Genomic DNA, 14982 nt, shown 5'->3' with positions numbered 1-14982 from the left:
TCATTCTTTCATAGGCTGAGGGTGGCCTGGGGGTCATCGATTCAGAGCTTCAGAGTCAGGCCTTGTTAGGCAAGCTTGTCATCCGCGGTTTGACCCCGGGGGGGCAGACGTGGAAGATGTTACTTCAGCAGGGAGTCGGCTCTTGTGTCCCGCGCCGAGGTGGAGAGTGGCTACCGTCCCTCAGGTGGATCTTCACTTCCGCCCCGCTCACTCAGCCCCGTTCTCTACTCGTTCGTAGCCTCCTCATGGTTTGGAGGCGGCTCCGCCTCAGTCTCATTCAGTCCCCTCCCAGCTGTCAGGAGGAGATTGATCGCCAGCCGCTTATCTGGAACGGTCAGGTCAGAGATGCCGAGGGCCTTCAGTTGGGGGAGAGATCACATATCAGGTGGGACGACTGGATGAGGGGGCCAGCCCGGTCCTTTCGAGTTTGGAGGGATACGTACAGACATCTGGAGATGGCTGATCTTGCAGACGCAGCTGGAGGTGCACGTGGAGTCCAGGCGAGACGCACGGAGATCGACGGTGCGATCCCAGCTGTTTGGTTGGTTCCACCTGAGCCTCAGGTCCTCATGCCTGGTGACACCCGCTGGCTGGGACAGTTCACCCCCCGTGGCATCTCACTGGTGATCGCAGGACGTATGGATGACTCCTCTATCTCCTTCTTCGCGGTTTTTGGGGATGGACGACTCAGGAGAGAGGATGCGCTCATCGACCCCCTACTCCCGTGGCAGAGGGTTCGGGTCGTAGGCCTTTTGGGGAAGGTCTGGCGTACCGACCCTAGCATCGAGCAGGACCAGTTGCAGCTTTGGCGTCTTTGGCTCTGGGAGGGGCGGGCCTTGTCAGAGCTTGATTGGGACCAGGAGAGTGGTGGTGGCCTGAGATTGTGACAGGACAGGGGCCGACTTCCTTCTTCGCCTACAGCACGACTCCGGGCAGGCGAGTTCTCGGGAGGATGCAGAGCCGCCTCCCCACCCAGCGACCCAGCTGGTACGCACAGGGTATTTCCAGGTTCTTTTTGTAGGCATTCTGGAAGGCCTTGTGGGAGAGCTGGCGGCCGCGGAAGATCTCATGCTTCCTGTGGCTTCTTGCCCACAAAGGTCTTCCAGTGGGGAGCTGGTTGAGGCAGATAGGCCAGGACGGATGCTGCCAGATTTGCCATGCGGATGAGGAGTCACCAAAACACTGCCTGTGGAGCTGCACTCGCGCCCAGGAAGTGTGGAGGTGGACTTTCGGGATTCTTACTCGCGCAGCACCAGAGCTAGGATTGATCACTTGGGGCGCGTTCTGTTGGTGCAGCACCGCACCTGGTCTTCATCACTTATTCGAGGCATGCCAGCAGGACCCCACTTTCCTTATCACACAGGGGACGTGGGGGCCGCTCGAGGGTATCCTGCAGCACCTAGCAGAGGTTGATACAGGAGTTCGGGAGAGGCAGCCAGCTTGGGAGATTATTAGCAGCATTACAGGGTGGCACATCTGGACCTCGCGCTGCGCGCAGATCCTCGGTGGCACCTCCTTATCGACTGCCCAGATCATGGCGGAGATTTGGAGTGAGATTATTCATACCCTCAAAGGCCAGTGGGACCAGATTCAGGGAGACTCCCGGGCCGGTCAGGAGAAGCGGAGACGCTTCCTCCGGGCTTGGGACACACAGGGCCTCTTCTTCGAGCAGACTACGCAGGGCCTTCGGTGGCACTACTCACCACCCCGATGGCTGTTCATTCACACTCGTCATATCCCTCCGTGAGAGTATGATTTATTATGCTACCTTTTAGGACTGTGTCCGATTTGTGAACGCAGCCCGTCAGCTATAAGCTGACCTCTTGTATCTTGTTCTCGAAGTAATATAATTAGCACTGTTTTTTCGGCAAAAAAAATAAATGGATGCTCAAGTATGTGTGGGTGTGTGGATTTGTATGTGTGAGAGCATATTTTTATACTATGGTCTACACCCACTGTTGGGCGTTGATGACGTCAGTGGGGATGTCATAGTAGCTAGTCCCTGCTATGCATGATGGAGTTTATGGTTTTCAACCTTGTGAGTGACTATCATGAGATTGAAATTGCACTATGTTGTGTTTTTAGAAGATGAGTTTGGGAATGTTCCTAGATTCATCTAGGTATATACTATCTGGGCATTCAATTTGCTAGGAGTGAGGGGGGCATTTTGATGTCCCAATCCAAGTACATTGGACAACTTTTGCAGCGTTTTCAGTTTGAGGATTGCAAGCGAGTATCCGCACCATTAGAGACTGGTTTTCACTTCTCTCCTGAGGATGGCAGCGGTACATGTGATGTCACTCTCTATCAGCAATTAGTTGGTTGTTTGATTTACCTATGCCATATGAGACTTGATCTACAGTATGCTGTCTCACAGTTGAGTAGATATATGCATAGTCCATCTATGCACCATTGGCATGCCGTGAAGCGTGTTTTCAGATATCTTAAAGGCACTCAGCATTTAGGCCTTCTTTATGGGGTTGATACTTCACTTGTCATGCATGGGTTCACTGATAGTGATTGGGCTGGTTGTTCTGACATCCGTGTGTCACATAGTGGCAACTGTTTTATGCTTGGTACTTCATGTGTTTCTTGGTTCAGCAAGAAGCAGAGTACAATTGCTACTTCTAGCTGTGAAGCTGAGTATAGAGCGGCTTTTACAGCTGGTTGTTCTGACACTCGTGTGTCACATAGTGGCAACTGTTTTATGCTTGGTACTTCATGTGTTTCTTGGTTCAGCAAGAAGCAGAGTACAATTGCTACTTCTAGCTGTGAAGCTGAGTATAGAGTGGCTTTTACAGCTACAGTCGAGTGTGATTGGCTTCGGAAGCTACTTGCAGATCTTTGTGCATGTCAGACTGCTCCTACCGTCATCTTCATTGATAGTCAGAGTGCTTTGGCTGTCGCACGGAATCCAGTTTTCCATGCTCGCACAAAGCACATTGAGATTCACTATCACTATGTCAGAGAGCGATTATCAGCAGGTGATATTGAGTTGTCTTATGTTCCCACTGAAGACAACTTGGCAGATCTTTTTATGAAGGCTCTACCTCGATCTAAGTTTGAGGCTTTTCGGCAAGCTTTAAACTTAGTGCCTTTTGTAACTTGATCTGTTGTACTCTATACAGTCATAGGTTGCTATATCCTACGAGACGAACATGTGCAACCATGACACTAGATATTTAGGTATCCTGAGCCATGTCCAAGATACTTGAGTCCATACCATGGAGGGGGGTTTGTAGGCTATCTCATGGGCTATCCATAGATGCCACTTATACCTTGGTATGAGCCTTGTAGGCCTAGTTATAGTCAGTTAGGACTATTGGTACAATTAGTTTATGTACCATCTAGGTCAGTTAGGACACTTTGTCTAGTTAGGGCAGTTAGCCCTAGGGTTTTGTTATGTTGGCTCTCCTTGAGCCTCCATACTTCAGTTTTGCAGCAATCTATTACAGCATCTTGTTTTTCTCCATTGTGCTTCCATTTGTGGGCAGGCTGGTTACAAAGTCCCAAGAAAACAGTTGCAAACAGCTTAAGGCTGAATCACGACGTGCAAGAGAGCTTCCTAGAGGGGGCAACCAGGTACACCCGGCCACAAGAAACTGCCGTGCAAGCAGCAAGTATGGAGCTCTAGAGGGCTTCATGACCCGCAAACCTGATGGGGGAGTTCCTGGAGGAGTAGTGCCAGCACACGAGTCTTCCCACGATGCAGCTGAAAGAAAGCTGCAATGCGGCACCTTTGAGCTGGTCTTCGAACAGGACCAGCCCAAGCTTGGGCTGACCCATCTAGAAGAGGCTCGACCAGGGGGGAGCAGAAATCCATGCTGGAGGCAGCAGGGAGCAGCCCAAGCTTGGGGCTGCTGCTGGAAGGGAATGCAGCCAGAACACTGCGCACCAATGTCTTGAAAGACCACGAACAGGAGGGAACCCCAAAACCAGTAGCAAGTCGCCGCCCAGGAGACTTCTGTGAGAACTCCAAGAAGGAAAAGTAACAGTAGAACAGTTCCCGGGGCAGAAGATGACCGCCCGCGACCTGTCCTGAGCCTCGAAAATACCAGCATCCTGCTTCTAGACCCTGCACAAAATGGTGAAACAGTTCCCAGGCCAGAAACGAACAAGGAAAGTAGCGAAGAAGCTGTAGAAAGGCAAGGTGAAGGAGAAAGAGAAGGGGAGCAGAGATGAAGGGGAAGGAAGAAGCTAGGCAGCAGGGAAACCATAGTGTGAAGGGGAGCAGGGTCCTTTATTGATTGTTCAGCAATTTTTGTCTAGAATGCTACAGTGAAACAAGCGTCTGCACATGTACTTGTAGGTTGGGTCAGTGACTGCATTTTTTTATTAGTCTTCTCCTTTAAAACAATCCTCCGTCACAACTGAGTAAGCCCTTGACCTTGGTGAGTGCTGACGAAACTCAGTATGGTATAAATGGATGCTTGTGTGTCGGGATGTGTGAATATGTGTAGATATGAGGGAGCACATTTTTATACTATGGTCTACACCCATCATTGGACCCTGGTGACATCAGTGGGGATGTCATAGACTATAGTAGCTGGTCCCTGCTATGCATGATGTTCATGGTTTTCAACTGCTATGCAGGATATTCATGGTTTGCAACATTGTGGGTGTTTATAATGAGGTAAAAAGCTGCACTATTTTTGTTGGTTTTTATAGAGGATGAATTTGGCATGCTCCTGGATTCATCTAGATATATGAGTGAAAAGGTACAGTGGTGGATAATTGATCAGGATACTTTGATCAAATCATTTAATTGCGCTTGTATATTGGTGTAATCCAGAAGCTTTGTATATGTACCTGTGAGTGTAACAGTGAGCTTTCTTTTCCCCTTACAATGGTTCCGTAGTCCACATTTTTCTGTTGTCTTGGTTTTCCTCAAATGTATTTTCTGTAGAAGCTCCTTTTGATTGATAAGTGCAATCTTGTTTTGGTTGTGCAGCTTTTAGAAGGGCTCCAAAGCACACCCAAGCTAGGGAAAAGTGGTTTGAGCTCATCACATGACAAGGGAAGCAAACACCCTGTGAAAAGTGTCACGTCAACAGAGAAAGGTTCTATGTCTCCACAAAAGCAGTAGTTTATTCTTGTGGTTTATAACCTTTTTACATTAGGTGGGTTTTGAACTCGTTTGATTATTGCACCACGACATTGCTGTGGCCCTCTTATACTGTATTCTGAAGCTTTAACCACCCTTTGTTGAGTTCTTGGTTGGTTTGGGTGGTGGCCTGTGGATGTTATTCAAATCGAGCACAGCAGTTTTGAAGTCAAAACATCTGACGCAGCAGGGAAGGAGGGTTTCATACTCATGGACAGATGGTTGCACTGATTCGCTTGCCCAAAGAATACTGGCGGTGTTCTTGGTGAAGACGTGGCTAGAAAGTTTTCAGGGGTGGAAGCACGACTGTACAGAGTGGTTTTGAAGCCCCTATTCATTTGTGCTGTATGTACATATAACATAGAAGGTCCGGATTCCATAGTTTCTGATGGGTCTAGTGTGTAATTTTGAAGGTGATTATTTATGTGCCTGGAGTTTCTGATGGGTCTGTAGTGTAATTTTGAAGGTGATTATTTATGTGCCTGGAAGTTCAATGTTTTGAGATGGAAGGTATGGAATAAAGAGAATGCCAGGTCTTATGTCGTGGTTAATATGGTGAATGCGGTGTTATTTTTTTTTCGGGGTTCAGCGGTAAGATATATTGTCTGGTCGTATCTTAGAAAAATCACGTTGATTTTTAATGACGGGGAATACTAAGAGTTTTTTAAAGAAGTTGCCACTAGTCGTTTTTTAAAGTAATGTCGGTGTGGGGCTTGATCAGTTATGAGCTGCTTTCCTTCAACCTGCTTTAAATGGTGGAGGGTCTTGAATTGTTTTCCTTGCGCTCCTGATAATTCAACAACTGGACTGTTTTACTGAACCCAATGATCTTTTCTCCAGAACAAGGCGCATGGATTTCAGAATGAACCCAGAAAATGGATACAAGTTGTTCCAACTTACCATATGCACTAATGAAAAGGTCATTGTAACTGTCCCCCATCCAAGTTTGGCGTTTGTGTAGCATAGGCCTATCAGAATTCTTTCTGGCCACTCGATGACTGCCTTTCCTTAAATACATGAAAAGTTTTGTTTTGTCGAAATTGGGCTATGCAATACATGGTTCAGGAAGCTGTATGCCATGAAATCCAAAGGTAGCCGAAAGTGGAATCCCAATGTGTACTGTTAAAAAACGAAAACTGGATTACATTTTTCGTTGGAGCAGAGTTGATAAATTCTAGTCGTGTCGTTAGGGGCTACAAAATTTGCAATAATTACGTTGATTTGTAAGATTGTCTTGTGAACATTTGAAGCTTGGATACATTTTAGTCTCATGAAGTTAATCAATTGGGACGATTAGATATATTCGAGTCATATGAAGGTTTGTCAAATTTAAAGGTTGGTTACATTTTAGTATTATGAGGTTATGGATTATCGGGTTGCAACCTTAGTTTTGACTCCCTCCTCAATCCTCACATGCGATCTCATAATGGGTGCTTTCTAGGAATTAAATGTAAACATGAATACATATAAAAGGGAGTTTCTCTTCAACACTTCAACCACTTGCATGCATAGCAAGAGCAAGTGTTTGGATTATAATCTTTTCATTCTTCGTGTGACGTCTTGATTGCAGCTTGAAACTGCATCGGAAGACGGAAGGTTGAATATAGGAAAACAAAGGTCATGACAATCTAAGGAATGTATTGTGAGTGTGTAACTCATTGACTCAAGTAAAAAAAAAGTCTTTGAAACAAAAACTAGGTTCGGTAGAGTGAAGTCTAGACACCATCAAGAAAGCACAAGCACGAGAAAAAGCCTTTAGACTAGAGAAGAAGACTAGATGGCATAAAGAAAGCACAAGCACGAGAAAAAAACAAGAGCATGAGTGTGCTGCCTCATAGGTATTTGGGAACTATTAGGAACAAAGGTTTTTTTTTTTGTGGGCATGATGGTTTGCTCAACTAGAATTTGCAATTGATAGCAATACTTTGTGGATGAATGATGGCAGTCGTGGTGGTAATTGGTAAGTATGTACACGGGGATACATTCAGTCTAGTTTGCATTAGTTGTCTTGACATGGCTAGTTCTAGTAGGTGCATTTGCCCAAATATGTTAAAGCATGAATTTGTAGATTGTGGTTGGCGTTTTATTTACAAGTTCTAGATTGTGTTTCTCCATTAGATACACATTGTGTTTTCTTTGCTAAATCTTGTCATGTCAACGTTTACATCTCCTATTACGAAGGTTGGGTAGTTGGTTGGTTTTTGGTTCACTAGTTTCATGTGTTCTAAGAATGTATTAAAGTTGCAACCCTCAGTGTGATATGTTGTTGCTATGAAGATTGATTGCCTGGGATTTGGTTGGAATGTGCAATTATTATTTCAAGCGTAGGTGCAATGATTGTTGCTTGTGAAGTTAAACAAAGTCTAGGTGTGTTGTGTCCATTCTTTGAAATACCATAATCATATCAAACTTTTGGGTTTCAATGTATGTGGTTGGAGTTGTTTTAGTTTTGTTGAGACAAAGTATGTCTGATGTTTGGAGATTTCGACGTTTGGAGATTATAGGATAATGCAATGTTTAATGTTTGTATGATTGTATAAGTCTGAGCCCATTTTCCCAAGCATGGCATGTTAAATTGCCAAGCTGTGGAGCCTTTCCATTTCCTCTTTTGCCTCCAAGTTGGAAATGGTTCTTTTTGAAAGGTTTGTCTAGGTAAATATTTTCTTGTTACAAACTCTTGAGAGAGTTGTGTATATAATTCCATGATGTGGATGACATGTGAGATCAAAGCAGTCTTTCTAGTGTCAATCCTTGTGTGATGCTTTTCTTGAGGCCGCTTGTATTGGTATTGTATTCATGTGAATATGTAGTTATTGTTTTGTCTTATCTGTATTTCTTTGGTATTCGAGAATATTGTCGTCCAATTTCTTTAATGCAGTCTATGTATAGGTGTCTCGTTCGTTGCCGAGTATGCATCTCATAGTTTTTGTTGAAGAACTGTATCCATAGAATTGCGACTGATGCTGTCTGTGTTGTGGCTTTGAATTGGTTGTGAGCTCCATTCATGAGCTTGTCATTGGTATCGTAGTTCTTTGCGCATAGCTCAATGACCATGCCTTTCATTAATTTAATTTCTATACGAAGGTTGATACTTTTGCTAGGGTCATTTGGCAAGGGCAAGGTAGCAGGGACAATTTCCATGTTTGTTTGTGGTGTGGAAAAAACAAGTTTCACCATTTGTTTGTAGGAATACATGGATGTTATGCCAGTCGACTTACTCATGCAAAAATGATAAGGCAATGGTAAGTCTTTAGGTGGAAGGCAATCGCATAGTGTATTCATGTCTTCTCATTTGTTCTAAACTTGTTCCAGATGTTAATGAATAGTAAGTCATCTTGGCGCATAACTATGTTGAGTTGGTAGCAGTTGATTTTGTTTTTCCAAAAGTTTGCTTTAGTGGATTATGTTGCTTGAAAACCCATTCGTCACGTAAAGGGGGAAATTGGAATACTTGAGTTTAAGCCACCGAAAGAAACATATTTCATGGCTCCCAACGTTGGTTAACAAAGTGAAATATTATTTTTTAAATTAATGAGACTTCATCGAAGATAATTCTTTGCAGTTCCACGTATTGTTTTGCAGGGCTATCCAGTTTGTTAGCTACTAATTTGGGCATGTCCTTGCAGTATGTTTGTATGTCTAATGTGGAATTGAGAGTTGTGCCATTCATGTTGTATGTGGCTTTGCTTGTACCTTTGTCTTGAGTGGATCTAAGTAGTGGTCTTTGTTATAGACATAGAAGTTCTTGGATCAGAGTTCATATAGTTGTAGTTTTGTCAGTACCATCTCCTCTTGTTAGGAAGCAATAGATTGGGTCTTCAGGAATATGTTTCTTTTTTCACATTACGTCACCTATTCGGGTGTAATGATTTGTTGATATAATTAAATCTCCTAGTTGCAAGAGTTGGAAGATGTTATTCTGTATACGCGGTTGATTTTATTATGTATAGGCGGTTGGGACATGTTATTAAGTATAGGGAGTTGATTTTTTTTGTGGTTGCAGGTATGTTAATGTCTATTGTATATTTGTTGAGGTGGTCGTAGGAAGAAATAGATTGGGTCTTCAGGAATATGTTCCTTTTTTCACATTACGTCACCTATTTGGGTGTAATGATTTGTTGATATTATTAAATCTCCTAGTTGCAAGAGTTGGGAGATGTTGTTCAGTATACACGATTGATTTTATTATGTATAGGCAGTTGGGACATGTTATTATGTATAGGGAGTTGATTTTTTTTGTGGTTGTAGGTATGCCAATGTCTATTGTATATTTGTTGAGGTGGTCGTAATGTGTCACATCTATTATGTTAGTTGAGTCCATCAAGATGGCATTATTAAATGCATTAGCCCATATGTCATTATTTGCTTTGGTGCTCATTTCATGTACTTAATGTTCAAAGTTCTCCCAAACGTTGTCTTCAACACTTGTGCCTAAATTGTAACTGTACTTGGCACGTACTTTTGTAATTTGGTTAATTGTCCTGAAGAAAGCATCGTGCCATGTCGCGTGATTGTTTTAAACTCCCTCTGAGTCACGAGATGGTTGGTAAATTGTTCTCTGAAATGTAGTTTTGGGTCTCGATGCTTATTGAAACGAGTCTACTTGATTACTTGTTGCCTTTCAGCCTCTCTTTCATACTGACCTCATCATATGCAACTTAAGAAAAGCAATTAAGTAAAAAGAAAGAAGAAGGATAAAAGAAAAACAATTAAGTAAAAAGAAGGATAAAAGATGTATCTAGAGATGTCTTGGTGGTCTCATCACAATGCTTGTATGCTTGATTATGTCTACAAAGCTAACAAGAGAAATTGCTAATTGTTGTCGAAATAATAGCATGCGCATAGTGCATCTATTTGTCCTTGTTTCATTTATAGCTCTCGATTCTTGATTTAGTCCTATTGCTTTCTTCCAAATTAAATAGACGTCGTCTTTTGCTTAGGAGAGCGACATCCCTGTTGCAATTTTCATACGGCTTTCATTCTTGAAATCACATGATGCTACTATTACTTCAAATATAATTCATTCTATAAGAATATGAATCTTTTCTATCCTCATGCCCTAAGATTAAGTCATCTTTGGTCATGGCTGTTCATCTTCCTATCCAAAGACTTCTTCTTTCAATTCATTAACAATAGGCAATGAAAAGAAACAACCATAAATTTCTTACCTCAAGTCGGAATATAGTGATCCAACCACTCAAAAGAACCGGCACATGCCCTTTGAACAAGCCGTGTGGGCCGTTTTTGTCAATCGCAATTGTAGCATCTATTTTCAAAGAATTTTTGATAACTTTTGCATACAAACTCAAAACCTAGCCACCCATTCTCCTTTCCATTGACCACCGAGATCCTAAGTCTCCAAGTGGGCATATCTCTAGCCTTTATTTGCCGGGGCCTCCATTCATATCTCTCTTTATCGGAAAGAGCCACCAAAAGGTTGGACTAGACTGATGCAGGCAGCTTGATCGCTTCACTCGTCAGACTTTCCCTCTCGTCAGGATTGAACATCAATTGTAATTTGCCAAACGGATTTATCCAAGCATCAACTGGCTTTCTTTGCAAGAATAATGTTGGCCATGTCAAGTTCGTTCACAAGCAATCTATGTTTTATTCTTTTGTGACTTGTACTTTTGTTAAGAATTAATCTAGTGTATGCATTGGATAAGGGATTGCTCCCTGTAGATCCTAACTAAAATAACTTTGCTTTGGGAAAATTATGTGCCCAGAGGTTCTAAAATATGAAAAATGGAAACTGCACATAGGATATCTCTTGTTTTTGGCATGTGTGTGTGTGTTTATGGCATTATGCAAGCTGTAATACCTAGGGAAAATCATGGTCATGTTCACTTCCAGGGTTTTGGAAGTAGAAATCTTGGATATGACCGAAGATAGTCTTATCAGCTTTCAAAAGTTTCATTAACGCTCTCATGCTGTGGTCATAGTAACGTGCACATGTGACAGGATCATCATGGACCACTTGGGATGTTGGGATTTTGCCATTGTTTTGTTGAATGCTAGGTAAGTGTAGTTCTTTAAATGCATTCAACAATGGTGTCCAATTGTTTTTGCCACTTGTCACTGTCACAAAGAATGTTGTAGGGCCTCGTTGGAGAATCATTTTTCTTTTGGCTTTGCAAATAATGTGGACATGTCCTAATGGATTCAAGTTCTCTGAAGCTAATATTTGATTGTAAGAGTAACTCTAAGTTGGGTTTCTTCTTGACATCTCTTGCCATTATGACTCTATTATTTAGGTTTTCCTTTCGTATATGGATCCATGTTGCACTAGCAATGAAGTTTTTCAATATCTTGATTACTTTGAAGAAAATGCTTATAATATGTATTGCAAAGCGACGATCTTTATGTAAAAGTTCCCATTAGGAAACTTTCTAGTAATCAAGTGTTTCAAGTATGTGTGGATATCGTGGCTTGCCAAAGAAAAGTGTTGGATATATATGTAACTCTAAGCTTAGAATGTGGTAGCCATAAGTATGAAATAGAGATATGCCTATACAACAGTGTCTCTATAAGGTGATTCAAATATACCATTATTAACTTTAGTTGAACGTTTTCACTCATAAGGAGTCTGGTATTGTAATTTCCTTTTATTGCAATCCCAATTGTCATCATGCCATTCAGTTGTTGAGGGAGTGCAGCTTGGATATTGTCTAAGTTAGTAGGTACATTTATAATACTTCCCTTAAGCAATTATCGGCCGAATCACAAGTACTAGAGAATCTAGCCAAACGTAGCTCGTGATGCATTATGCGAGGTTCCTCTATGTCTACGGTCTCAGGTAAGTATGCATCAACTTCTTTTGTTGTTTGTTTATTTTGTTACTCAAATAATAACCTCTCATAGCAACAACAAGCATGGGTAGGTGTATCAATAATCATTGCTTGGAATTTTTGCATAGCTTTGTTTTCATTGGATTCTACTTGTTTGTTGGGCTTACTTACAAGCCAAGCCTTTGGTATTATGTCTTTAAAAATGTTTGAGCTAATGAGCCATTTAAGAATCTATTTTTCCTTCTATTTTTTGTTCTTTTAGCACAATTCGTAGCTATGCCAGCTCGTGATAGTGGAAGGCTAGATTGTGCAAGTGATAGCAATTCTCTATCTCCTAGATTAATCTAGTTGTTGGTTATGTCCTGTGGTTCTTGTCTTGCAATAGTTGGATAGTAAAGGCTAGCCTTTTGCTTGAGAAATTTTATATGATATATTATTTTTGACAAAGGGAGGTTTTCATTATCATTCAATTTCTTGTAATTTTCAGCAATTATCCATATTTTTTACATAGGGCTCTTTCTCACGATGGATTGTATCAAGTTATTTTGTTCTTGTGTCCAAAATTTACCTGTAGTTTTGTCTGCATTGCATGTAGCTACAGTTGCTTCATTCCTTTGCTTGCACGATCATTGGCTTCGTATATGCATTCCAATAGCTTCAAGTACTTGCACATTTGGCTCAAAGTGGGGCGCCCATCTTGGGTTGTCATTGAGCAAGATTTGTAGTGGCTCAAACTTAAAATCCTCACCTTATCTTACATAATTTTTTAATTCAATGATGACCATAGATAGATTGGCTTTTACAAAAAAGATGAAATCCACAATAGAACAAAGTGATCTCCCCAAAGGCCATTTTGTGTTGCTGAGATGCTCATTTGTGTAAAGTAGTCTTCATGACATTGGACTCCATGCAAACTTCATAAAAAATCCAAAGAAAGGAATGTTAGTTGGCAATTTATTGTTTGGATTTATTTATTTTGTAGAGAAATAGAAAATTGTTGCACTATTGCACCTCGAAGTTGTTAAAATGTTAAATTTATATGTACTAAGTACTTTATTGTGTGAAATAGACAGTTGCCTCTAATATCAAGTCGATTGGCTCAGTATTTCCTATTTGACAAATTTTTTGATGTTGAGCCCTACCTTTTATTATGTTACAATAGAAAACTATTATGAGACGACATTGTATTCCATTTCTTCTATTGGCCACACACATTTGGTTGGATCAAGTCTCCTTAATGCAATAACTGGCTTACAATTTCTTAAGACATATATTCCTTTGGATTTACATAAAGTATGGCCTTAGACATATATCTGATGAGATTAATCTTGGTTGACCATTGCTCATGATGTGGAAAAAATTGAAAACTCAGAATTTCGCTTTCCACACAGTAAGTAGTCCTACATAGCCTTAACAATTTCCAACCCAAGGAGAATATATGTGATGCGAATGTCCATCAAATAGCTCAAGAGCTAGCCAATGCTTGCTAGCTAGTTTCTCTCTTTCTTTTTCTATTGTGTTGTTGTATTTTGTCATTTTTCTTAGCAAGTTTTTCCTTGATCTTGGTGCATAACTTGCATGCCCCTAATCATAGATACAATTTGTAACTGGTTGTTGGATCCATATTCCAACAAAAAATTGAGGCTATGCAAATCATGATGAATCTAACCTTGTGCATGCAAAGCTTGCAAGGCCACACATGAAGCAAAATATAGTTCTAGTATTAAGGTTGTGATCCCTGATAATTGTTAAGATTGTCTTCCATTGAATTATGTTTGGTTTTTCATAAGAGATTATGTAAGGTACCACCATTAAAATATGGCATAAAAACCCAATATGGTGGGATTATTGACATAGCAATGGGCCACACTAACAGACCATGTTTCACTTGCATAACTCCTTCACTCATAAATGCCACCATCCTAATAGCTAGAGTCCCTGTATAAGTTTTAGCAACATGATGAGCCAACAGATTTATACCTAGAAATTCTTTTATTTTTGATAAAAATAATTCTCCTTTAAAACTTGCTGATCTAAATCCATATCATATGTAGTTTCATGCAATCAAGCTACATAAGTAATGGTTGGGAACATAGAAGGTTCAAGATTAAATGTAGTTGCTTCATCCACTGCTTGATGAAGCTCCATACTCTCTGGAGTCATTCCCACATAGTGCTTGGTTTCTTTTGAGACACTCTTCTTTTTTGAGATCAAGGACAAGCTCAAGCACACTATTCACCCTTTTTTCTCTTTCCACATTTTATCCCAAAGTAACATTTTCCTGGGAACATGGACTCATAAACCTGTCTTACATGGTAGCTTATATTCCCTATGATTGTTGAAATCCACTTCATTACCTCAACTATTCAAGCCTCATTTGTTATATTTTTCAATTGGGAATGCAAAATCCATTATTGTTTATTCTTTCTATCATCTTCCTTTGAAACATTGCTAATAAGTCATTTTCATGGCCAAGATTTTGGATTGTCTTTCCATCCATGCTTGACGTTAGCCAAAGAACTTCTTTTTGAACATAACTGAATATTTTCTAAAGGCTCACCAGCCCTACTTAGAAGCGATAGCTATGTACCAAAAGCAACTAAATCCTGGAACAAACCATTATACATACATTAGTTCCAACACTGTTGAAATGCAAATATCCTCAAGGATGTGAAGCAATGGAAGAAGGCATACAGTGGTACAAAAAGCCATGGACAAGTTGTCAACTTTAATTTAGGAGCTTGTATCATGTAGGCCTCTCTCCTTGCAAACTTTGCATACTGCATTTTGTTTTCTTTCATCTTTCTATTAGTCACAAACAAATAATGATTAGAGACTATCATTCAACAATGAGACCTTTGAATATGTCAAATCAACATTTTCATTATACAATATACATACCTATTTGACTAACATTGGAATTTATGTCAACACATAGGTATCTAACTAACTACGAAGCAAATTCAAATGATGCTTTTTATAAAAAATGTCACACCAAATGGATGATTGGTCCATTAGACCATACAAATAAAATCAAAGACTTTGTATGAACATTATTAGACTAGCTACCTTTTATTCAATATTAAAGCA

General features: G+C 40.8%; 1 protein-coding gene across 3 annotated transcripts in view; it reads left to right on the top strand.

Moving 5' to 3' along the window:
- The window catches only part of LOC147900215 (uncharacterized), a 41697-nt gene extending 36156 nt beyond the window's left edge, over window positions 1-5541 (top strand). For all 3 annotated transcript variants that reach the window (XM_087376783.1, XM_087376781.1, XM_087376782.1), the window contains exon 13: window positions 4952-5541. In XM_087376783.1, coding sequence (XP_087232909.1) covers window positions 4952-5086 — 135 coding nt within the window. In that variant the 3' untranslated portion in view covers window positions 5087-5541. The remainder of the gene's footprint in view (window positions 1-4951) is intronic.
- The last annotated feature ends 9441 nt before the right edge of the window (window positions 5542-14982 follow it).

Source organism: Dipteris shenzhenensis, chromosome 7 (assembly GCF_047967505.1).
Source record: "Dipteris shenzhenensis isolate YYH24624 ecotype China chromosome 7, Dip_SZ_1.0, whole genome shotgun sequence".
Taxonomy (NCBI): Eukaryota; Viridiplantae; Streptophyta; class Polypodiopsida; order Gleicheniales; family Dipteridaceae; genus Dipteris; species Dipteris shenzhenensis.
This window is presented reverse-complemented; position numbering and strand designations above follow the sequence as displayed.